General features: G+C 38.7%; 1 protein-coding gene across 5 annotated transcripts in view; it reads left to right on the top strand.

Moving 5' to 3' along the window:
- ece2b (endothelin converting enzyme 2b) overlaps nt 1-26,127 on the top strand; it is a 44,582-nt gene extending 18,455 nt beyond the window's left edge. For 4 of the 5 annotated variants that reach the window (XM_058413064.1, XM_058413068.1, XM_058413067.1 and 1 more), the window contains 18 exons: nt 1,727-1,813; nt 4,446-4,590; nt 5,523-5,738; nt 8,817-8,941; nt 10,568-10,714; nt 12,091-12,153; nt 14,222-14,410; nt 17,801-17,943; nt 18,751-18,865; nt 18,987-19,097; nt 19,411-19,509; nt 20,728-20,805; nt 20,913-21,016; nt 21,126-21,236; nt 21,332-21,399; nt 21,484-21,674; nt 22,018-22,113; nt 23,218-26,127. In XM_058413064.1, coding sequence (XP_058269047.1) covers nt 1,727-1,813; nt 4,446-4,590; nt 5,523-5,738; nt 8,817-8,941; nt 10,568-10,714; nt 12,091-12,153; nt 14,222-14,410; nt 17,801-17,943; nt 18,751-18,865; nt 18,987-19,097; nt 19,411-19,509; nt 20,728-20,805; nt 20,913-21,016; nt 21,126-21,236; nt 21,332-21,399; nt 21,484-21,674; nt 22,018-22,113; nt 23,218-23,394 — 2,265 coding nt within the window. In that variant the 3' untranslated portion in view covers nt 23,395-26,127. Of the gene's footprint in view, nt 1-287; nt 331-1,726; nt 1,814-4,445; nt 4,591-5,522; nt 5,739-8,816; nt 8,942-10,567; nt 10,715-12,090; nt 12,154-14,221; nt 14,411-17,800; nt 17,944-18,750; nt 18,866-18,986; nt 19,098-19,410; nt 19,510-20,727; nt 20,806-20,912; nt 21,017-21,125; nt 21,237-21,331; nt 21,400-21,483; nt 21,675-22,017; nt 22,114-23,217 lie in introns of those variants that run through there. The other variant, XM_058413066.1, reaches the window with a different exon arrangement.
- Nucleotides 26,128-26,396: the final 269 nt, after the last annotated feature.

Below are 26,396 nucleotides of genomic sequence, written 5' to 3'. Positions count from 1 at the left end.
ACTTACCATTATGTCTCACTGGCCGTTTAACATAAATGCTATGTTATGTCTATTGCCCAAATAAATATCCCTAACGCCTTTCTTTTGAAATGTCTATACATTTGACTACTTTCCACTGAAACAGGAGGTGAGTATCTTTTGAGGAAGTTTGCTTTATCTATTCTGCTCATTACTACAGCTTCACTGATACTAGTTTGAGTCCCCCCCCCCCGTTTCTTTGCTACTTGGTTTGTTCCCATCACAACATGCTGGGTAAAAGGGGAGAAAAGGACACTTCTGGTTTTTACTGCCACTTGTCACTTAACTGTGTTGGACTGAAGTGTGTGAATGGTAAGTAAGAGAACCTTAGCTGAAACATACAACATTTTCTGATGGCTACTAATGTGTATTAATTTAGCTTGATGATGTCTCTTTAGCATCTAAGCAGGTGAAACTAGTGTTTCATGTGCAGACTAGGACAGACACTGGTAGTGGTACTCTTCCACCTTAAATGCAGAACGTTTAAGCTAGAACGTATGAACGTGTATACACACATATGCACACATACACGCACATGCAGTAGTCAAATGGAAAAGGTGTGTGAAATGTATGTAAAAGGGACTTGAATGCATGTTAGTAGAAAGTGTTTGAACTGAAACAGCGCAATACACAATTGCTCTTTTCTCCATCAGTCCAGTGTTTACGCTGTCAGTGTTCAAGAGAGTTCATCAGGGATTTCAAATTTCTCTTGGAGCTAAGATTAAAAAACACAATTTCCATAATTTCTGCCCTCAGGAGCTACTTCTTCTTCAGCTATGTGTTGGAACAGATGAAGGAGCAATGTTTACTTGCATTCCTCATTCTTTTTCTCTTTACTCTCATCTGACCTAGCCTGAGGACAGGACTGAATCATGTTCCCTGGCTTGTTTTTGTAGGTCCATTGGTTAGATTTTAGGCTCTTTGTTTACAAGTGAGCTACAAATTCTTTTTCACTGTTTGAAGAAGGCACAATGACACAGTCAGTAGCTCTGCCTCGTAGCTCTAGGGTCCTCGGTTTAATCCTAACCACAAGTTACTGTTTGTGTGGAGTTTCATACTGAATGTTCTGCCCATTTCTCAGATGGTTTTCTCACGTTTTTCTCCAGATTTCTCCTACCTATGAATAATCAAGTATCTGGGTGGTTTTGGCTGTGATAAATTACCTGTAGTGTGAATGTGTGCATGCATTATGCCCTGTTATGGATTTGCATTCCTTCTAAGGTGAACCTTCTTCATGCGCCCAGTTTCCTTGGATCTGGAAACACCACAATCCTGACCAGGATGAAGTGGTTACTGAATGAATGAATGAATGAATGAATGAATGTTTACTGCTTGACACCACTTCCTGTTTATGCCCATGTACACAAAGCCCAGTAGCTAGCTAACTAACTGTCCATTGACCGAGTTTAAACATGCAGAGTTCTGACACGTTTGATGCAATATTTTTTTAATTATTTAAAATTAATTGAACTGTTTATTTATTATATTGAACTCTATTCATTACCTCTCCAAGAAAAAAACTAATTCAGTGTTTTCATTTTTCTTCCCTTCATGGTCAACAGAGTTCTCTCTTGTGAAAAAGCTGTTTCTATATTTGTTTTTTATTTATTATTGACCGGTGCACCTTTAAGAGTTATCACTATCATGTTCTTGTAGTGAGTAGTGTGATATTGTCATTTCTCATTGCTTGCTGTGTTTCTTTCCTTAGATGTCCAACTACAAGCGTGCAACGTTTGAGGAGGAAGAGGGGTCAGACATTCCAGCTGATGGAGCCATTTCTCCTGACAGTGTGGAGGTCAGTTAATGGTCAGGCGTAGTAGAGTCAAAGGATGTTCCTGAAGTTAGTGTGATGATAATGTGTCCCAGGAAGACAACAAATGTGTCACCAGTGTTAATCGTCGTAATTGAACACATTTTGGTTGGGTCCGAGGCAGAAGCTCGTTTTATTCAGTTATTCACATTATTCACAGGTCAGTGGACTGAAGTTATTGCCCTCTGTGCAGACTTTATCTTCATGCTTTGTGGATAGCAACAATAGCGTCAAACTGTATGGTCATTATGTTGGTAAAGGATCAGACCACTGACTAACACGTCACAAGGTTCCTGCAGATTTAGTGTTAATTTCCACTTCTACAAACAGATATAAAAAGAAATGTCACTGATTGCAGAAGCAGAAACGGTTGTGAACGGAAACTAGATGCTGTACGGTCTGCTTGTTTCTCTTATTAGGAACAGGCAACTCATTGTAAGCCTTGGATAGCTCAAATGATTAGCAGGAATGGATTCTGAGCAAAAAGCCAAGAAAACAATTGAGCACTCTCACTCATTCCCAGCATTGACTCAGTATCGAATGCTTTGTTTCTTGTTTTTGAATTTCACAAAAAATAGCTGAGCAGTTTGCGTTCCAGAGCATTTGGCAGCTGCTGTTGAGTTTCATTGTTGCAATTGTGGAATTTTCATCTTCGATAGTTTACTATTAGTAAGTAATGAATTCTGGGGGAAAAATCTTGCCTGTTTTGGAATCTAAGGAAATCGAGGATATTTTTAGGCTAGGAGCAACAATTACTTTATAACATACTGGCAAAAACAAAGTTGCAAATAACTTCCGAACTTCCTTAGGGCTTTACTGTTCAAATGGGAGTGAATATTTCAAGAAATGGTGGTCTATTAAAAAGTATAAAATCCCAGTAGAGATATCAGAGATCTACATGTCTCACATAGCACTAAATTCATAATTCCAATCCAAATTTTCATGATGCAATAGATAGAAATGATTTAATGGAATTGTAGCTAGGGAGAAACCTTACCTTATTGATATTTTGGGATGACCTGGGGCCATTAGGTCTGGTTACAGACCAAATACTGCAGTGTACAACATACTTAGAGACATACATAGTGACCTACCAGAAGTAAATGTAATGATTATTACACACAAGTTGGCATATGGAGATCACCTTGGAAGGATAGATGAACTAGTATCTGTAATGTCTGAATGCACCAAGGCGGTGCTGTGCTAGTGAAGAACAATCTGGTTTGGTGGAGTATGTATTCTAAGTGTTTTGCTCTCACACTAGATCTGTTGAAAGAAAACGGTGCTAATATTCTGTGATTGTCAAAAAAAAGGTTCTGTTTAGTTTAAGATTGTTTGGGAAATGTTTAAGTACGCCTGTTGGAACGATTGATATTGCCATGTCTTATTGTGCAGTATCACGGATCTGTTCTGTAGCTGAGAGCTGTGTGCGTTCTGTCACAAACACGTAGAATTGCACATCCTTCTTCTATATTTGCAAGTGCTCTATGCTTGATGGTGTTGCATATACATTAGATATATCAAATATGCTGTTTTTTTGAAAGGATGTGTTGTGTTTTTGGCTATTTTTCACAGAAAGCGTATTTTGATCTGACTGATGAACACAACCAGGGTTTTGAGTCACTTGAGGTTCAAATTGGCGACAGTCATATGCTTTTTGTCATTATTCCTGCCAGCCAGATTTTAAGAAAAGGGGACAATTATATTTCCACACTAGGCTGTTGGGTGTTGCGCAGTCCCACAGCATCTGGAAAACATCTGTAGATGAGGTTGTATAAAGCTCTTTTGCTTTATCTGCTGGCTCCAAATGCCATTTGCTTGTTTGAGTTCACTTAGAGAACAAATGTAATGAATAAGGAAATAACATACAGCTAGGGTTAGTATTAGATTGGGAATGATAATCTAATAAAAAAACAGTGCTTTTACTTAAAAAGAAGTACTTAAAGGCAGTGTCAGTGATCAGCTATGAAAATGGGGGGAAAAAAGGTGTTAGAAGTGGGTTTTTAAACTGAACATAATGCAGCTTCATGTGATTGTGTGTCCAGTTACAGGCAGAGCGAGTCTGATTCTTCTGCTGGACCTTTAACTCTATAGCCATTTGTATAATGTTAAAGGTGTGTGTATTTGTGTCTTTTTAGCATGGGCAAGAAGTTGAAAAAAGAACTGAAAACCAGTTGAGCTGAAGATCACTACTGGAATCTCAGGACAGTGATTGAAAATTATAAACAAAGAACTTCATCTGTTGAACTCAAAAATCCACTCTAAATCCATACACTCTAGCTCCAGAGGATTTACTGTGAGAGACGTTATTCAAATTTTGGTTTCTAGTACTTACCTGGAGGTTTTGTTGCGTCACAGATAAGCACAGCTTCCTCCCTCTGAATACATGGTTCCTTCTTAAAGAACATATTTTGATCCAAAGTTCCTTTATGAAAGTTAACATTGTTTCAGTTACAGCAAAAACTGTGCATACACTGCAGATGTATTTTATAGAGATTACATTAAAAACACATGAGTTTCTCCAAATAACCCATGGTGCTTTCTGTGGCCACTGTGCATATGTCCAGTCTTCAGTTATTAACTAAATGTTTTACTAATGAACATGTTTGTGTCTCAGGTGGGTTTCCGGAAAGGTGGGATCCAGCTGTGTGGTGGATTAGGACGGAGGACTCAGCTGGAGATCGTGTTGGCTGCTTTACTTGTGGCCTCTCTGTTATCACTTTTTGCATGTGCTATTACCCTGGGAGTTCATTACAAAAATGGTAACCCAACGATATGTACACCCTTTCTGGCCTCCATGTGTGCTTTTTTTTTCTTTCTTTTTTTTTTGTGCGTGTGCATGTGTGTGTGGCAGGGTGAGTGTGTGTGTGTGTGTGGGGCTGGCGTTATTGGCAGTGTTTTGGGTCTCTTGTGGTAGTTTGTGTAATAGTTTGGACAGGCTGATGTTTAAATGCTGACCATTTTAAAGAAGGTTGCAGTTTTATTTCAGTAAATGCTACCCACAGATAAACTGACTTATTACCATCATGATTATATGATAGTGAGCCAAAAAAGTAAAGCATTCTGCAGGCTGTCTAGAACTGAGGAAGTTCTAAGAAAAGACCTAAACTGAGACAGGAAAAAATCCATTTTTGTAATGCTGAATAAGATGTGCTTTTGTCTGAGGTTACTACAAATAAAAGACAGTCTTCGAAGTGTTCCTTGGAATTAGTTTTGTCTGTTTGTTTGTAAAACTTTTTCCAACATCTTTGTCCAATCTCATCTCCAGGTAGTTATGTAAACTCGATTATACGTAGGATTTTTAGAACTAGTTTTTTCCCTAGTATTTAGAACTAGATTTAATGAAAGCATTATTTATACATACATGTAGGTGGGGCATTTTTATTTCATATAAATTAAGTCATACTTATTTCCATCCTTATTTCATCTAAACAAAAGAAGACACATCTGTCATGTTTGTGTTGATATTATCTAATGATATAATGTCCTAAAAAGCATGGCCAAACATTTCTGATAGCCTCAGTGTGTGCTCTGTCCAAGACTCATGTCAGTACATTACGGTGCCTTGTGTTTGCACCTATTACTTAATGAAAGGATGAAATAGTAGACAAAAAAAAGTTGATACAATAGTACTCTACAATAACATGACTATGACTTTCATTACTAGTGCAACACTTTTATTCCTCTCTTACAGATCCATCATGTAGTCTGTGTCTGACTGAGGCTTGTGTGACAGTGGCCAGTAAGATAGTGGAGTCTCTGGACCGCACAGTCGACCCATGTCAGGATTTCTACCAGTATGCATGCGGTGGCTGGATTCGCAAAAACCCCCTTCCTGATGGACGCTCACGTTGGAGCACCTTCAACAGCATCTGGGACCAGAACCAGGCCATGCTCAAACATCTACTGGGTGAGAGAGAGTACAGTTACATTTTCTTTCCATTTCTATTTACATGTTCTAATACTCTGCTCTAATCATTTGATTGTCCTTGAATTGTCCTTGCACTAAATACATGGCACTTTTTGTGGTGGACATGTATATATTTGGAAATTAATCTTTGGATTGCAAACCCAAATGTCTTAAGGAGCTAGGAAAAAGCAAAGAATTGTCCTTATACCTTTTGTGCACACATGCATTCACTTCAACCTGGACATCACAGATAGCTCTGTCTTCAGTCTTCTCATGTTGCCTCACACAAACTTTCCTTCTCACATTTCTTCCTACCTACTTCTGCTAAAGTGAAGACAATGACTACCTCCCAAATCCACCTGTTATCTCCTGCCTGAGCTATTTCACTGCATTCATTTATTTAGACATTCATTCATTTACATGAATTTTGTTGTAGTATTTTAGAGATAAACTTCTGTCACTAAGGAGCATTTTAACATTTATACATACAAATGTAAGATTATAAAAAGACATGGCTTTTTTTCTTTTAAATTGACTACATAATTGAGACAGTATGTTGTAGTAAGGTGTATTCATAGTGTATTCATAAGCAAATGTGTACTTGAGTGATACTAAAAACAACAGTATATAAAACATTATAATATAATAACAATAAGCACATTTCTTGCCATAGGTTAGGGATGTTTAGGACTGAAATTTATTTCCTTTTTTATGACAAAACCCATACACATGTACATATATCCTGAGTGAACAAGGCCAAGTATGTTATTTGTGTAGGCAAACAATCATGAAAAATCATGACTTTTTAAATGTGAAAATAAGGCCTTATAAAGCACAAACGCTGCTGGTTACTTGCTTTGGACCTGCTTTCGGCTGCCTTTTTTCCCGCCCAGGTAATTTTCCAGGTAGTTTTGAATGACCGCTCAAAGTTAAAGCTGCTAAAAGTCAGTATTTATTTTGCCTAGTAAAAAATTTACCTCTAGGAATACTGAGGTAATATATTTTATCTGAATAGAAAAATCCCATCATATCCTGTGGGGGGAAAAGGTTTTGCACTTAGCAAGCATAAGTTAAGTTTCTATCATGGATGTAACCTGCATATTATGGGCATGTAACCATCAGGCACAACTTGTAAAGCCTGAGCCCTAAGAAAAGGTTACTGTATTAAAGATAGTTGTATTAAAGGAGTATTCGTAGATATTAAAGGAGTTGTACAGTATTTCTTTTTTTTTTCAACCTGCCATGTATGCATTATAAATACACTCTCTGTAATGAATGTAAACAGTTTTCTGTATTTTACATTCATTATAAACATCTACATTTGGCTGCTTTAGTGCTGCTTTGATGACATGTGGTATTAGAGCTGTGAAGTATATAATCTTGGCTTTAAAGCATGCTGAGGGAAAGTAAATGCTCCAGTAAACAGTAGATGAGCAGAGTATTCCCACCGCACCTGCACACTCCAGCAGCGTTGCCTTTAGCTAAATGAGAGACTTGCTGGTCGTGACACTCTCAGTGAAATGTGGTTAGACGTGGGAAAAGGGAAGATGGAAGTGAAACAGTATGTGGTATAAAGGTAGGATGTGATAGTTAATTGTAGAAATGCACTACATGATTTGTGCTTTGCTGAGACAAGGGAGAGTCATGGGGCTGTTTTGTGCTGATGCACCTGGTTCATTGCATCTTTTGTGTTAGTCAGACAATAGAAGACAAACATTGTGTATGCTGCAACTGCAGTGTTGAATTGTACTCTGCATGTATGGCAGTATGCCAACCTTAGGGATCATTCACCCTCTCTCTACTTCCTCCCCTCCCCTTCTGTCCCCCTGGCTCATCTTCATTGGCCTGTACCTGCTGACCGGTAATTGGTCTGGCACTGTGCGCCTGTGAATTTATTAGTGGAATATTCCACCTTGTGTGTCTTAATGTGATTATGCTAGAGGAGGGAAGACAGATGAGAGCTGAAAGGAACAGTTCCTCATGGCTGTGCACGTGATGTCCCTGCATTCACCCTACCCCCCCCATGAGCATGAATTATGCTGGTTATAAAACATACACAAAAGCACAGTGTAAGGTCATTTCTGCTCTCACAATCAAACTAAAACATCATATTATGACAAAAGCTTTTAGAAGACAAGAAACAGAGGTGGTGCTGACAGGAGCTGTACTCTATTCCTCACTGGAATGAGGTTAGCACTGACATGGATGCTGTTTTTCCCATTTATACATCACTGATTACACATGAGACTTGACACCAAGACCAAACAGGCACAAAAACATCTCTTGAGTTAAACATGTGCATCTGTCAGTGGAACAGCGGTGCTTGTTTAGAGTGAGTTTAAAAGGTAGGGCTCCTGAGTGGCGCAACAGAACAGTATTTTTCTGATTGTCCACGGATTGCGAGAACGAATCCTGACAATGCCACAGCCATCCTTGGCCAAAAGTCCAAGTGATTGCTCATGCTCTTAGGTAGGGAGGGATAGCATACTTTCTTTCATTGATCAATTATAGTGACACTAGTCTATCATGGGCATCTGGGAGCTCATACACACAGAGATGATGAGCAGCATTTTGAAAAGATGCCAAGAAAATGTGTGATTGGTTTCGGTTTTTTGGAGCTGGGAATTGGTCATGATTAAATTAGGGAGGAAACTGGGGAAAAATAAAACGTTTCTCCACAGAGAATTATTCTCGGATCTCGATACCTAGAGGAGAACACCAGTGGGCATTCCCGTGGCCATTTCTAATGGCCTCATGTTTGTGTGCCTTATGTACCTCCTGCCGGGCCTCTAAGCACCCTCTTTACTCCTACACTCCACTTTAATTCAGCCTAATAAGGTTGTAAGGCAGTAACAAGCTGCATTTATTGTCTTATTAGCTACAAGAGAAAGTGAGAGAATGACATTCCATATATGCCGTAAAAGAAAGCGAGTTTTTAATGCAGACAATCCACATACATAACTTATGTAAATAGCCTAAGGGCAGTTATTGCACTCCATCAATATGTTTTCCTGTGTGTAGCATTTGCAACAACAACACAGCTGTACAAATAACCTCTGTCTCTTGTTCTGCCTCTAGAGAACGGCACCTTTAACTCTAGTAGCGAAGCAGAGAAAAAAGCTCAGTTCTACTACTTGTCCTGTCTGAATGAGCAGCGTATTGAGGAGCTGGGAGCCCAGCCACTCATCGACCTCATCACGAAGGTAGGATTTCCTCATTTCCCTTTTTTCTGTAATCCCTGGTGACCTTGCAATAGACATATTTATTGTTACAAGCCAAGCCTCATTTCACTAAAAGAATACACAGTGGCATTGATGTGAAACACCACTCATACGGGCTTTTTTTTCTTGTGATCGTAAAAACCACATATTTGTACAAATGAAGAACTAATTCTATTTTTCGACCACTTCTATTTCTATGCTTGACAAACCGTCCTGGATACAGGAATTTGATACAACGAATCACTTAAATGGCAAAATGTGTTTTATATTATTGTGCAAAGGGATTTAGACTCAATGTACTGTTATGATAGTAATTCTGCCAAGACATTTATTCTATTCTGACTGGGAGAACACTTCCGGTATCAGTAAAATATTTGCTTTAGTGCTTTTTAGACACAATTCAAGCTCAAGCAGTGCATTTGTCAGATGCTGCTGGCGTGGGCTCATGCCAGCTGACTTTTCTTTCAACACTGATTCACATGAAAGCCGTTATATCTCTTTCTTGTTCTGTTAAAAATGTGCTCAATGAGTTATTTAGCTCTGTCCAAATGGTACTTCATATGTATCATAGAAAGGAGCAAATGATCTGAAAGCGAGTTCAGCTACAGCTGGTTTGATACCCACTTGCATTGCAGTAGATGTTCTCGCTGGCGGATCTGTGTGGCCAGCCTGATAGCTGTCCAAATCAAGCCCCGAATATTGCATCTTGCATTCAGTATGTATATAATTGGTTATGCGTTTACTTCAAATCTCCTGGCTTACCGATTTGTCATTGTAATAATGTAATTTGTGCTAATTTTCCAACTTGCTGCACATGAAATCCAGCAGATGGCATGCCTGTTGGGCCCATAGTTCTGTAAGGGTAGGCTATGTGCATCAACATGTTTACAGCGCTCTTACCAATGTTATGTAAAGCAAAACTTTGCCTGCTTTTGGGTTATAAGACACTTTCTGTGTTGGGATTTAAAGATTTCTGCACCAGAAATCATGCAATGGTTAGATGTAAGAAATCAGCAATCAAATAGTTTTATTTATTAAATCTATTACAGAGATTTATGAAATCACACTAATGACACTTTATATGTAAAAAATGACAGTCACCTAAGTTTAGCCTTATCTGGGTTGCTTTCTAAAACTGTTCTTCTCCAGAGATTAATACCAGTCCTTGTGGAGTGTCAAACAGAAGGCTGTGTGTCTAATTTAAAGCCCCCACACAAAGAGTCTACTGGTGAGAGAAGAAAATGATTGGAATTCTCTCCTTCCCTCTCTGTCTGTCTCTCTGCTGAGGTTGTTACAGTGATCGAATGAATCGGCTCTCCTGTCTTTAGACTGTACTCGTATTCTCTGAGGAGAGATGCATTTCATTGAGTTTGAGGTCTACTCACAGCTTTAACTTGATTGTATCCCCTTCTTCCGTCAAAAGAGAAGTCAAGTGACCCTAATGAAACTGATTTATGACCTTTTGTGTATGGACTATTCACATTCATACAATGGCTAGGGTTCATATATTGAACCCTTGGTGTGCCCATTTATCCTGCAGAATCAAAGGACCACTCAGTTTCAGTGGAGATGCTGCACTAACTTTTCGTGCACTATATGTGTTTGCAGACGGGGGGTTGGAACATCACTGAGCCATGGGAAAAGGATAACTTCATGGAAGTGCTGAAGACAGTCTCAGGCCCATACAGAGCCCAGCCTTTCTTCACTGTGGGGGTCAGTGTGGACCCTAAAAACTCCAACAGCAACGTAATTCAGGTATATTCTGAAATCTTGTGCAAGTTTTACAATTTTTAACAGGTTATGAAAAGACTGAGCATTGCACACTTGATTTTTGTAATAAAATAAGGATAAATAGGTGGGAGCACACACACTAACTAGGGATTACACATTATCCTTTTAATTTGCTGCTAAACCATGCTGAACACATGAAGCATGTGAGAAAACACTTTCTCATTATGCTGATAGCAATCAAGCATGGCGGCTGGAATCTAGATTTCTTTTTGAATGGCACATAAAATTTTATTTTTATTAATTTTATTTGATTTAAGAAATTTAGATTCCAGGTGTTTGACTAGTTTACACAACCAGAAACTGTCCAGACTCGAGTTGAAAAAAAAAAAAAAACTCATGTACTATGATGTACTCTGACTCACTTCCACTGGCAAAAGAGGCAAGAGTTTAGAGTGTCTGCTAGGGCCAACCAGCACAGATCCAGCCTGATTGTGAATCATCGCAGTAATCTAGGGAATAGTCATGTATTAGACATCACCCAGTTTGGCCTTTAAAACTAAATTTAAAGTAGCATCATTCATATAGAAGGAGGTATCAAATACAGAGCTTTTAAATCCATTTAAAAATGAGCTATGATGAAATGAAAAAGATATGATGTAAAAAAGCAACACAAAACCACACCTTATGTCTGTTCTGCTTACTGCTTGTCTCCTAAGATCATTAGCAGGATTAGTGTTTCTCTGTTCTAATATATTTTCTTCATCATCTAATGTTCAAGCACTGCATGAGCTCAGTCAGGTGAGACTGTTATATCTGCAGAAGCACAATGTAGGACTGCATTTCTTATATAATAGACAGTAGATCATTTTCATTTTCTACACTGATTGAAATGGTGGCTGCTGATTCTTTCTTTCTTTCTTTCTTTCTTTCTTTCTTTCTTTCTCTCTCTCTTTCTGTTTCTCTCCCACACACCTGCTCTTTCTCTCACTTCCCTCGTCTCTCTTTCACACACACCTGCTCTCTCGCGCTCTCTCTCCGTTGCTCCCCCTCTCACAGAGCTAATAACAAGCTTATAACTAGCATGACATCTCACTTAGCTAGTAAGGTTTTAGACAGTCTCTTTAGGCACTGTGTTAATATGGTTCCTTACCCACCAGGATCTATTACAAGAGCACACTTGTACATTACAAATTGTACATTCCACATACTTTATTTGAAATATCTGGCTTCAAAATGTTACAGCCGCAACCCCAGAACCCCGATTCTTGTTTTCCCAGACTACCTCATGATAGTATCACTTGACGTTTGAAGTGAGTAACTGTCGTCCCATATTTGCTTTGCAGTGAATTATTGCTTTTATTTGTTTGCTAACATCTGTATTTGCCCATCTGTGTTTCCAGGTTGACCAGTCCGGGCTCTTCCTTCCCTCCCGGGATTATTACCTCAATAAAACTAATGAAAAGGTAGGACATCCTGTACATTCAAGTTGGCTCATTAGGCAACAGTCACTTTTGCCTTTATTGGGATATATATATATGTAGTGTTCATGCATTTTTGTGATTCAATGATTGATGCATATGGCAGATATATTTCCATATGGAACATGTAGTGCTGTTGTGCGGGTTGACTCATGACAGCTGCATATCTAGTACTGATGTAGTGTTGCATCTGTAGTGATGATGCTTGACTCAGAGCTGGCACTTTGAGTGTGTTTGGGTATAAAATATTTGTATTTATTACAAAATTCTGTAAGAATGACTTCTTGAAAGAAAACTTCTCTGAGTGAGAGATCTCATTGGACCACTCTCCTTGCACAGAGATTTATTTATCTACTTGGTGGCAGTGCCCCGAGGACTGAAAAGCAAGTGTGAGTCCCACCTCTGAGATGCACAGGTCATGTGTACCATCCAATCCTGACTAGCATAATGGAGTATTGGTTCTGAGGGACAACACAAAGGAGCCTATCCTATAGTGAGATAATTACTTGTACCATCAGAGAATCAGGGATTATGAGACATGTTTATCTGGCATGTCTGTTTGTGGGCTGACACTAATGATTGAATACACCAGTAATTACATAGAAAATCTAAAACCACACAGTTGTGCAGTGATGAACATGTCACCACAGTGCAAATACTGTATCTTCAATTGCTATTCCCCCAAACCAGGCCCAGGACGTATCCATTACTCACATCGAGTGAGTGAGCAAGCCCACAGCAGGCTGTAGTTCCTTCTGGGAATTATTTGACTCTATAGCTTCCATGATCCAGTGCATATTAACTGATCCTCACTGTTCTGTCAATGTAAGTTTGCAGTGCACAGGCTGGGCAGAGAGCATTTAATCATTCCTGCCCTTCAAAAGAGCATAGAGGGAAATAAAAGACCCATAATGTAATCAGCTGGCATGTCAGTGATGTCAATAACTTTGAGGGTGAATGAAGGATTAGGTTTCAATAATACCTGAGCCTCAACCGCAGAAATTGCATACATGATGGGCTAAGATGTGGGTGTTGCTAACACACTTTACTAAAGCCAGTGCCAGTAGTATCACTATTTTCAAAGAACATGCTTTGAGCCTCTTCATCAGTTTGATCTCAAAGTTGGTAGCTGTGATTATCTTTAGCACTATAGCCAAGTACCATGGAGCCATCAAAGATTTAGATACAAGGCAGAGTTTATTTTAAGTGTTTTTTAAAAACCTACAGGGCAAGCCAAAATGGCAGAGCTGGCTTTGCCTTTACCTAGCAGTTCCTGTAGGAAAGATAAGATCATAGGAATAAAACACTGGAAGGCAATTGAGCCAGAGCCTGCTTGCCATTCAAACAGGCATGATTTGTAATTATAGCATGTCTCATAAATGATGCTCTCACCTTCTAAATGGTGATAAATCGGACTACAGCATGGCTATCCGATGGTTTTTACCTCTTATGGGTCAGGCCCAGAGTGCCAGGCTTTCCAGATGAGGGTGAAATATTTCCACAGGAGCCTGAGATCTGAGATCTGTGCATCAGCAGGGGCCACAGGCCACAAAGTGGTAGTTTTAGCATTACGTCAGCCAACCAGTGTTTCTCTTGCCAGTGGAATGCTATCAGAATGAGGCTGAGCCCCCATTCCCACATCCTGGTTAGTGCTATCAGGTATAAGATCAGAAACGCATACAGCATGCTCATTTACTACTTGTACACTAGTGCATCCACCCCCATCCGGGCATCGTGATCATTTAGGAAATAAAACATTTACAGACAGCCTAACAGGGAGACCTATTACTTCCACTACCATCAGACACAAACTCCATATCTCCCTTCTTTCTTTTCTGCATTCGAGAGAGAGACATAACCGAATTTGATTCTGAATGCAACTGAGGTCAAAATCAACAATATGAATGGCACATTCTGGGTATACACTTTAGTGTAGCCTTTTCCTACTGTATTAAGAATTGTCAGATTGAATAGTATTCTCATACTATTAGATTGTACTCACATCTAAGTTTCTACTTGTTACTCATTCTGGTTGTTTGTTTCTGTTTTTAAGGTTTTGAAGGCATATCTTGACTACATGGTGGAGCTTGGATTGTTGCTGGGAGGAGATAAAAACTCTACCCAAAGTCAGATGCAACAAATTCTGGACTTTGAGACTGCACTCGCCAACATCACTGTGCCCCAGGATGAGCGCAGGGACGAGGAGAAAATCTATCACAAAATCACCATTGCTGAGCTGCAGGTGTGTGCATGAGGCATGATGAGAATGAGGGAGGAAGACCTGTGTGCTGGTTTTAGTCAGCTTTGTTTATACAATAGTCAGTAGATCTCAAACAGTTTTGTAGATAGGGATCCCTTTTAATTGTAAAATAAATTCCACAGATCACTCTGTTTACTTTATGACTGTTTATCCAAGCATTCAGATATTGAGCTTATTGTGCTAATGTTTACAATTTTCTGACTATTTATTGGAACCATAGAGCTTTTTAGTTCTGGAAGTTCTACTGAGAGAAGACATTAGGTGTAAGCTGACATTATTTATTTTTGATTTATAAGGGTTTGACTTAAAGCCCTTAAATTCCAGTCAAACATGCTAAAACTATAACTCCATGATATACTACACTGCCAAATGTATGTGGACACCTGACCATCACACCCATATTTGGGCATTCCTCAAATTGTTGTCATGAAGTTGGAAGCACATAATCATCTAGAATGTCTTTGTATGCTGTAACATTAATATTTCCTTTAATAATTTAACTGAATTGAAGGGTCCAATCATGTTCCAGCGTGACACTGCCAATGTTTGCAAAGCAAGATCTAAAAAGACATGCTTTGCCAAGGTTGGAGTGGAAGAACTTGTGCAGCCTGCACAGAGACCTGACCTTAACCCCACTGAACATCTTTGGGATGAACTGGAATGTGACTGCACACCAGACCTCCTCATCTGACATCTGTGTCTGACTTCAGTAAAGCTCTTATGGCTTAATGAGCACAAATCCCCATAGCCACGATTTAATTTCAAACCTTCTCAGAAGAGTTGAGGTTGTTATAAGAGCAAAGGTGAACTAAATCTGGATTGGGCAGTTGGGTGCGATTGGTCACATGTTCATATAAATGTGGTCATGTATAAATATGATAAAATTGATATCAGTGGGCTGTGATTTCCACCATCACATCGTGGATCATGGACCACTAGAGGTCCTTTCTCCGAGAAGCAGTGCCACAGCAGATCTCACTGTTTACCACTGATAACAGGAAATCATTCTTCTGTAATTAGCTCCTTAAAGACGAGACGTTTAGAGCGGCATGCCCTTTTAGAACATTTCCTTTTGCGGATGCACTTTTCTCAGCTTCCTCTTTATCTCTTTAAAAAAAAAAAGAACAATTTAATTTTCAGGAATCTTCATGCTTCACACCAGCACCCCTTTGTTTCTCAAGGCCAGCAATTGTTATGGCAACAGTTGCCAGGCAACAGTTTTTTGTACAGGAGAATGACAGACAAGCAAGTGTAAATGAAATAGATAGCAGGATGTAAATTACTTCACTGATTACATTCTCTGGATTTCAGATATAATAATAATAATAATAATAATAATAATAATAATAATAATAATAATAATAATATTTTGAGTTTTGTGAAAAAATAAAACTCAAGTGAAACAAGGCTTTTCTGGGATAGCAGCCATCATGCTGGATATTTTGTGTCTGTTGAGAACTGAAGCACCGAAGCGATTTCAGTGTTCAGCACTTGCCAAGGGGGCTTATATCTGTTTCTGAATTTAGAATTCATAAAACACGAGTACATTTGGTTTTTAAAACTGATGTACACCTTGTACTCAACTTTTCGGATTATGGATTTTTAATAATTATGGCCTGCTTTGGCAGCTTTAGCCTGCTAGATTTGGGACAGAAAGTTCCATGTTTTTACAAGAAGGAGCTGGGATTTGCTCTCAGCAGAATTTTGCTCAGTTATATTTTATAATCATCGCTGTTTAAATAGTGATTTTGGCCATCACTGGACCAGTATCCATTTTATACCTGCATTTTTTTTTTGTGTGTTTACATAAAAAAAAAAAAACTAAACGTTCATCATTACATGCGTTATTGTGTTGACGTTATTGTCAAGTCTGCAAATTATCTAAAAACCTAAAGATTTAGTATTCATAATATTGCTTTTAATTTCATTAATTGATTTAACTCCAATACCTGTGGGCTAAAAAGTCTTCTTGCCTTCTTGGCTTTAGCGCATTGCTGCTTCTCAATTGTTTAATTTAGAAAATTTGAGAAACTACTGAAACTAGAGATTTTGGAATAATCAGTGAATGCGTGTTGGTTGGAATTTGTTTATTTTTCTGCTATAAAATTGCTATTTGCAGTATTTTGTGATGTATATCACTTTTTTATTAACTTGTTTTCATATATAAAGTATGAAAAGCCTGTAATATCCTAACCTCTACAGGTTTCAACAGCTTGAAGTCAAAAGCCTTCACAGCTTTATCTGAGTAGAATTAAGGACAACCATTTCCACTCTAGTTTGCGATACTTCCTCTCATTATCTCGGTTTAAAATGAAATCTGCCACACAATCTTGGAAGTTGTGTGTGTCCAGGAACCCATGCAGCATTTCCTTTCTCTCCTGTCCTGTACACAGCACAGTGGACTCTTTTTTTTTTTATTAACCACATATTACTGGAACAAGCAGATGCCCTCTGGCTTTTTAATAAGAAATCACACTTCTTTACTTTATACTCCTTCTTCTCTTTGTTCTAATTCTCATTCTTCTTCTTCCTCTGTGCGACTGCTGAAGAACAAAAGTTATCTTTTCATTGTCTCCCTCTTCCCAGACTCTCCCAGCCAGGATAAGGATAGCTGCTGTGTGAGATATAAGGTGTGTGTGTGTGTGTAAGATGAGTATTTCAGCAAAATATTCTCCAAGGGCTGGGCAGCTGGAATTGTGTCTTAGGGCTCGGGAATGCAAACGTGCTTGAGTGAGTTTGCTTGTCTTTGAGGGTGTGTGGTTGGTGGAGTATCTGTACTGTCTATACTGTATATTCAGCAATTTTTTATTTTTTATTTTTTTTTTTTGTGAACTTTCAACAAAACAGCAGAATTTGGTTGCTCTGAAATAATGTCAAAGAAAGCGGTAGTAGAATTGCATTTTGTCAAGTAATAATCTTCAAAAAGATGTACTCTTAGGGGTTTCATACACTTCCTTTAAGAGCAATAGTGAATGAATGCTACATACTATAGAATATTCACGTTTTAATAGCAAGATGGCCAGGAGCAGCGTGTATAGCACATCTTGAGTCCTCTGGGAATTCCACTCAGCCTGGTGTGATCAGCTGTTTTGTGGGCAATGCTAATGGGGTTTCATTCTTCTTTGCTAAGCTGTTTTGCATGTCCAATATTTCATCCAAATGCAAAATTGACTTGTTTGTAGCCTTCTAGTGATTTGCACATTCCTTTTAAAGTGCTCTTTCATACAAAATCACTCAGAAGGAATTGAATCTATTATGAATTAGGTAGCAGGATAATATTTTTCCCAATATTAAAGTGACCGTATGTAAATGAGCCATGATTTATTATTATTGCTTTGGGAAGGACGTTTATATCGATCTTCTCTTCCTTAGGCACTCGCACCAGCTGTGGATTGGCTGGACTACCTGACCTCTGCCCTTTCACCCCTTGAGCTCAATGACACAGAGCCGGTAGTTGTGTATGCCAAGGAATACCTGCAACAGGTCTCGGACCTCATCAACAAGACTGACCGCAAGTATGTGTGTGTTTATTTCTAATTATTCTAATTTGAAATGATTTCTTTGGAGCATTTCCATCAGCTAATATCCCAGTAACTCTTGGAATGAAACTCATTGCCAACTATTTTTATCATTACATATTATTGAGGGTTTTTTAAAAATAGCAAAAATCTTCTCTCAAGGCAATTCAATTCTAGAAACATCTACCCTTTCTGTGAATGTCCTGAGGTATTTGTAAATTAAACTTTATTTAGATGGGACTACTTTTTCTGAGGGAACTGTTTCTGGTTATGAGTACCAGTGCAGTCTGTTCTCATACAATATTTGAGCTCTGTGTACTGTATTGCTCCATTGCTGGGAAAACTAGGAAAATACCACATTCACTTCTGTCATAAGATCTTCGTTGTTGGTGCAATAGCTTTTCGTTTTTGTTTTATGGACTCAGAGAAACCAGAGAGATCTTCCTGGTAATATCACACACTGAAAATATGGTGGATAGCGATGATGTTAAACATTGCAGTTAACCGTTTCAATCCGATCTACTTTATAAAACTAGTTTGTCTAGATTAAATGTATACCTACAGGTTTATTAAAATATTTTCTTCCCTTGTTTTTTTTTTTTTTTGCCTCTCTCCCTCTGTGGAATAAATGTACAGTGTGTACTGTGTGCAGAATTTTCACCTGTCTCAGTCTGTGTTCCTCTGCTTCTTTTTGATCTTCTCCTGGTCTGCTCTCTATGTGCAGTCTTGCTAACACCACATACATACACACACACACACACACACAGTCTCCCTTACTCACCCGTTCATTTCTTCTTGCGGCAGTTTGCTGAATAACTACATGATTTGGAATCTGGTGCAGAAAGGAGTGTCCAGTCTCGACCAGCGCTTCGAGAACGCCCAGGATAAACTACTGGAGAGTCTATATGGCACCAAAAAGGTAAATACAGATGGTTCAGTCAGGTGGTGCATCAGCTGAAACTGACTGACAAGCTGAATGTGTTTTCCCTAGATACTAGGTAAATGAATTTCCTTTGTCTTTTTCTCTCGTGTGTATACAGTCGTGTACTCCTCGTTGGCAGACCTGCATTGGAAACACAGACGACACCCTGGGTTTTGCGTTGGGCGCGCTGTTTGTTAAAGCCACCTTTGACAAACACAGCAAAGAGATTGTGAGTTTCACTGCAGCCACAGTGCCTCCAGTCTGTATTTACTGCTAAACATTAAACTGCACCAAGTGGATAAGATAATCATCAATGATGTCATTTCCATTAGCTTTCATTTTATCATTACAGACTCTTTGCCACCACTATGTGGCTGTAGTGTGAACTACACCATATTCTCTATATTCATATGGTCATCCGCACCATGTATTGTAAACGTCTGTTCTTTCATACTCTATTAAATACAAACTGTTTGTGTTCCTGAATTAGCACTGACAGATCTGAAATGTTTCAGAAATGCAAAAATCTTCTCTTGCTGCAGGCTGAGGGTATGATCAATGAGATCCGAACTGCTTTTAAAGAGGCTTTGGATAATCTCAGTTGGATGGATGAACAGACACGACAAGCTGCCAAGGACAAGGTGAGGGAACACAAGCTGGCAGCCCCCAAAAAACTACAGTCAAGCCTGAGAAGGGGGCTGCATGATATTAAACAGAAGAGAAAATATCTTTCCTGTTATCCTGCCCTGTCCTTTTCAATATCTTTTGGTTCAAGTGGACTTTTCAGAGCAATTCTCTGATATTTGGCTTTTGCTTATTAAGCTAACAAACCCTTTTCAACCCTTGAATCGCATGTTTTAAAAAAATAAATTTTTAAGATCAGTTTTACAATTTGATCCCTGCAAACATTCAGGTCCTTAAATATTTGGAAATGTGGACAAAGTCATTTTTATTTGAACACTCTCTTGGGTTTCTTCCCTGCTGATGCTCTGCAAGGTCTTTTACTGCAGCTGGTGGTTTGTCTTCAGTTTTGCCATCAGCAAGTGAATTGCATTCTTAGTTGGATTGTTAGATTCTTAGTGTCCTTTGCCTTAAAGTCTTGGGTCACTTTCAGTGTCCCTGTGCAGTGTGTAATATCCTTTAATGAGATTTGAAGCATTTTGTTAAAAAAACAGATTTCATCCTGCTGCTTTTGTCAGCAAGTCACATCATCAATAAACTCAGTGGAATCAGTTCTATTGGCAGTCATACATGCACACGCCATAAGATGAGTTGGTATGCTTCAAATCATAAGTGGGTCCTTTTCTCCATGTTTTTTTTTCTTCTTCCCATGAGATCTTTGACTTATCTGTACATAGACTGTTTTTCCAGCACTGGAACTTTTGGCAAACTCTAATCTCTGATCTTCCTGTTTTTGAAGCTTACCAAGAATGTGCCAAATAGTTGATTTGGCAACATCTAATGTTTGCTATCTCTCAGATGGGTTTGTTTGGATTTTTCCTCCTAATGATGGCTTGCTTCTTGCTTGCTGGCCAGCTCTTTGGACTTCACATGGAGCATTAACAGCAAAATATTCTAAATGCAAATTCCACACTATTAAATTGTCTATATGTTTTATTTAACATTTAGTAATGTAGAAATTCCAACACTTTGTATTATTATTAAATAATTATGAAGTTGCAATTATTAAATATTATATCATTTTAAATACAGTGCACTATGGTAGATGGTTATAATAACAGTAACTTGTTAATGTACAAATAATTATGGATTTGACTGTATGTCTTTACTATTGTATCAAATAACATGTTTTTTCAAGATAAATGTTTTTTTTTTTGTTTTGTTTTGTTTTGTTTTAGGCTGATGCCATCTATGACATGATCGGTTTCCCAGACTTCATCCTGGACCCCAAGGAGCTGGATGAAGTGTATGATGGGGTAGGCAAACAAATGACCAGATCTAGATTATAATGCTGAGGTGGCTCTTTAGAGCAATGGTGATGTGCAAATGAAGTGTAGTTATTTTAGACTTTCTGTTTTACTAGTATGATGTCTCGGAGGACAACTTTTTCCAGAATATGCTCAACTTCTACAACTTCTCAGCCAGAGTGATGGCAGACCAGCTGCGCAAACCTCCAAACAAAGACCAGTGAGTTTTTTTGTATGTGCTTGCATGTGTAAGCCTAATTACATCAGAGAGCACTTTTAGTGATTATGATTTCTGACTCTTTTATCTCTCTCTCTCTCTCTCTCTTTAGATGGAGTATGACTCCTCCTACAGTGAATGCATACTACATGCCCACCAAGAACGGTATTGTGTTTCCTGCTGGAATCCTACAAGCGCCGTTCTATGCTCGGGACCACCCCAAGTAAGTGTGTTGCTGGACTTGGTGCCTTAAGATTACAGCTGAGACATCTTGTTTATAATGTCATGATTGAGTGTATGTGTTATCCTGCCTCACAGAGCACTAAACTTTGGGGGCATTGGTGTGGTCATGGGACATGAGCTTACTCATGCTTTTGATGACCAGGGTATGTAAATGTGTTCATGCACAAAGACACATACACGCACATACACACATCATTGCTCATGTTTTATATTTTTGCTTTGTGCAGGCAGAGAGTATGATAAGGATGGAAATCTTAGGCCATGGTGGCAGAACTCTTCAGTAGACGCGTTTAAGAACCGCACAGAGTGCATGGTGGATCAGTACTCTCAGTACACCATCAATGGAGAACACATAAATGGCAAACAAACCCTGGGAGAGAACATTGCAGACAATGGAGGCTTAAAAGCTGCCTATCATGCAAGTTATTTCTTCTGCTCAATTATTTACTGTTGAAGATGTCTGATTACATTTTTATACAAACAGTTCCATATAATGTCTATGGTTTCATAGTATTTGACTTAATGACAGTCAGACTAAATGGTAAGGCATGTACTTGTGCCAGATGTCCAGCTGACAAAGGACTTAAATTTAATTTTATATTTTGTGTAAATTATATTAAACTTTGATATTCTTCTTTGTATTATTATTATTATTATTATTATTATTATTATTATTATTATTATACACACATACACAACTGTAGATATGAAAATGGTTAATGCCATAATAAATTAATTTTGAGATTTTGGTGTGTTTACAGGCTTACAGGTCATGGGTAAAGAGGAATGGGGAGGAGAAAAGACTCCCTGCAGTCAATCTGACCAATGACCAGCTCTTCTTTGTGGGGTTTGCACAGGTATGACACCAGAAATAAATGATAAGCTCCACAGTCATTCAATCATGCAATGATCCAAAATCTGATCATTTTTAAGCATCAGTCTGTGTGAATCTTGCATTTATTCTGTGGTTTGTATAATAAGGGGAGAAAAGTCTTTTCTGCAAACAGCTTCTGGGGCATTCTAGCCAGTAGTCAGTTAAAGGTTCCTGCTTAGCTGGAATGAAAATCTGTAGTCACACCAGCTGTTTGAGGATAAGATTGAAAACTTTCATGAACAGTGGTAGAGATTCCTAACCCATAAATTCTATTTAGGTCAGAATTACATGGAATGAAAGTTACAGTTTCTCTTATGATTATTGAACAACAATCAAGTCAGTTAGATGGGCTGAGATCATGTTTAGATACATAATGCATGTCCTCCATGATTCTACTTTACAAATTATTTAGTAAAATTCTAAGAAAGAAAAAAGAAACCTTACAATAAATCTATTGATATACACCAGCTACTTTAACAGGAAGCGGTACATGAAATCCTGCAGACATCAAACATCCGAAAGGGGCGTTTTCAATCTTCCTCTCTCCAGTTCAGGTGAAACTGTGCCCAGTGTAGCCTCAGATTCCTGTTCTTGGCTGACAGGAGTGGACCCCCTGTGTGGTCTTCCTGCTGTTGTAGCCCACTATTGAGCCTTCTGGGATGAATTTCTGCCCACCACAGCTGTAAAGAGTATTAAGTTACTGTAGCCTTCTTGTCAGTTTGGATCACTCTGGTCATTCTTCTTTGACCTCTCTCTTCAAGACATTTTGACCTACAGAATTGCCACTGGCTGGATTGATTTGATTTGATTTGATTTGATTTGATTGATTATTTATTTATTTATTCATGTGCACCATTCTATATAAAATGTAGAGACAATCCCGACAAAGACAAACTGACAAAACTGAAAGTCTTGAACTGTATCTGCATGATTTTATGCAATACACTGTGTCTCATCATCAGGTGACCGGATAATTACATGCCTGTCTACAGGGGTGCATGTTTTATTTTGTCCAAGAGGGATACAAACCTTTGCACTTATCTTCTGCACTGAATTGATATAAATACTTTTGTGTTCCTCTGTACAGGTTTGGTGTTCTGTTCGGACACCAGAGAGTGCTCACGAGGGCTTAATGACAGATCCTCACAGTCCACCCAAATACCGTGTCATTGGCACACTGTCTAACTCTCCTGAATTTGCGCAGCATTTCCAGTGTCCACTGGGCTCACCCATGAACTCAGGCCACCGCTGTGAGGTGTGGTAAGAGCAGAAACAGCAGGTCCACCGGTATGCTTTGCTTCGAACAGTTGGCCGGATAGACTATACCTTTTCTCAAGCACTGGACTACTTCTTCTTTTCATAATCTACAAGAAAAATGTAATATTGCTGGATATGAAGCTGATTTTTGATGGGTAGTGCCAGAGCCAGAAGGATATACAGAATCAGCCATTGTTTGTTTATCCAGCAACTGATGTCTCACTCCCCTTCTGCACGGCCACAAAAGCCCACATGGGGGCTGTCCTATTTATTATTTGCTGCACTTGAACCTATGTGGGGTATAATGACAAGTTTTTTATGCTTGTGTGGGGTTTTTTTGTGCTTCAGATGGACACGCCTCATTCTCCCCAAACCCTGTGATGTCAGAATGAGCACCTCATCTCACTTTGACCTCACAGGAAACCAGGAAACCTTTGATTCCGTCTGTGACCTCACAGGAAGTGCCATACTATCTCAGTTTTTTCACAGGAAGCATTAGGACCGGGAACTGCTGAGCTTCATCTGCCTAGGAGCCCAGAGGAAGGAAGTGACATCATGCTTCTCTGTATTATAATTTTGCCAAGTGGCTTACAGCTGGTGGTTACCCTGTGATGGAGGACGGCCGCTACTCTGTCATCCAACCTGTGTATAACTGCCATTCGCTTATTCACATGTTGACAAAGTTGAGGTGACCTGGTTGTTTGAAACTGCTCTTTTGCCAAAGAATGTTTGGGATTTGTTTTTTTGTTACATGTGTTCTTTATGAATGTGTAGAAAAGAAAAATTGCTTTTGCTCTATAGAATCATGAGGTGTGTGTGTGTGTACACTCTTGTTCATTTTAAAGTCTGTGAAGTTTCTCGTTTTGTGTTGAACCTTCAATGATGTCTAGCCTGCTTAATTCATTTCAAAATATTATAAACTTTATTTTAAGAACCACTAAAGGAAAGGTGATGCTCTGCCGGAGATGCTTTTCCAATCCTCCTTGACGACGTTTCAGGCTGCATGAGTGAAGTGTAGAGTAATGGTTAGACCAACCCTTGAATTGCTGCTGAGTGCTATTCTGTCTGTGATGTACAGTTTACATTCTTTAGTCTTATAACGAAGTGCAGTGCGTCACCATAAAATATCAACATAGTTAACAAGCGAGTGAGACGAATGCTCTTTCTCATGAATTATCACTGATTTCTCATTCTAACTGCTCTCTATACAAATGGATATTTAGCAGGTTTAGGATTTTGGTTGCTTTAAATGAGCAGTCAGTAATTTGGCATGCATTAACCTGAATGTTGGGTTCATGAACTGATGAGCAAGAAGGAAGGAAAACCGAGACACTTTCTTGTTCTTACTGGTTGGATGTTTCAGAAATGGAACATTTTGTTTTTCCACTTTCTGAAAATTAGGGCAGCCAGAGGCTGGAGCAGATGTGTTTTATACTCCTTTGCCAAAAATGACAAAAAAAAAAAGTGTTGCAATTTAACCACTGACTCCACTTTTAATGGCATTATGTTTAAGAAGTGCATTGACTAACCAGCTCATGGTTTAGAAACAGGAATTTCACTAGCCATTGCTCCACCACCTCTTCAGCCCAAAGAAAACTGACGGTCTGTTTTAAAGCTGCTGATATGACTTTCACTCATTCACAGCCCCTTTAAGTGAAACACTCTAGCTCTGTCACACTCTGAAAAGTTAGTGCTATACCACTGAATTGTTTGAGTCTGATAATCGTATAATCCACACTTTGTGTCTGGTACAGTGTTAGCTGTGCTGTTTCGTCTGTTGCTGTTTTTCTCCATCATTTGTTCAAACATAAGGCTGGGATTGTAAAAATCTGTTCTGCTGTTCTGTCCTACCTGGAAGAGGTGTCACGTCACTCCACCTGCCTTATAATGCATTTCGGCTGCAGTGTCTGTGTCTCGGTGTCGGTGGATCCTGAGTTTGTCAGCTTCTTAATGACAGGTCTGCAATCTCAGGCTACTGTTTTGTCATATTGAACCTCCATCGTTCTGTGCACTTAAAGAAACCCCATTCACAGAGCATTTCTCTGCCTGCTTTTGTAGGCATGTTTTTGCTTATAACACATGCTCTCTGATCTCTCTGCTGATATTGACTATCTGGGAATAAAGCTTCACAGTTTAAACATCTGAAGAGTAAAATCTAGAAATGTCTACATGATATGATCTAAATGGAACTTTGACGCGCTTGAGAGTCTTTAAATAGACAGAAGCGTTCTCTTTTGACCTCCATGTTTCCTTTACCAGCCAGTGGTTGATCTCCTTGGTGTGAAACAGATTATTACCAGCTTATTTTTAAAGATTAGACAGGGTTTAGTTTACCGAAACACCCAGTAAATGAAGGGCAGTACCAGGCTGAGCCTTATGCAGAGTGTGTCATGGAGAAAAGTGTCCATTAACAAATGTCTTTAATTCTCATTGGTCTGATTTCATCGTCATCTACACACACATAAGGTTGTTGGTCTGTAATTTTTGTATTTTCTTGTTTTTTTGTTTTCACATATGTATTTTGATGTTCTAGCATTATTTAAGTCACCAAGTGAACATTTTCGTAACTGAAAGTCTACGTTAATACATCATTAAAATGTATGGGGTTACACTGATTGCTTTTTAGTTTATTTGACAAAAGTGCATTCTGTCTGAGGACATGCTGCCCAGCCTATAGTGCAACATTCCACATCAAGAAGTATCAAAGAAACTGAAATAAAGATTATATATTATAAAAACCTCTGGTATCCCAGAGTTATTTATATACTGATTTGTGTTATTTATATACTGATTTTGTTTATGGCTGTTTTTTTTTTTTTTCTAAAGTTAAATAAGCCAGATTTAAAAGTTATTCCCTCAAGATGGCTCTCTCTTTGGGTTTTCTTTCCACAGAGGAGGATCTTCTAGTCCCACTAGTGCTGGATTCCCTTAAGTTTCCTTCTAATGAGCACAAATAAGATGGCCATTTCTAAAAGCTGCTTTTCTCTAACATTCCCTTTAACAAAAAGA

This window comes from Hemibagrus wyckioides, linkage group LG17, assembly GCF_019097595.1.
Source record: "Hemibagrus wyckioides isolate EC202008001 linkage group LG17, SWU_Hwy_1.0, whole genome shotgun sequence".
NCBI lineage: Eukaryota > Metazoa > Chordata > Actinopteri > Siluriformes > Bagridae > Hemibagrus > Hemibagrus wyckioides.
This window is presented reverse-complemented; position numbering and strand designations above follow the sequence as displayed.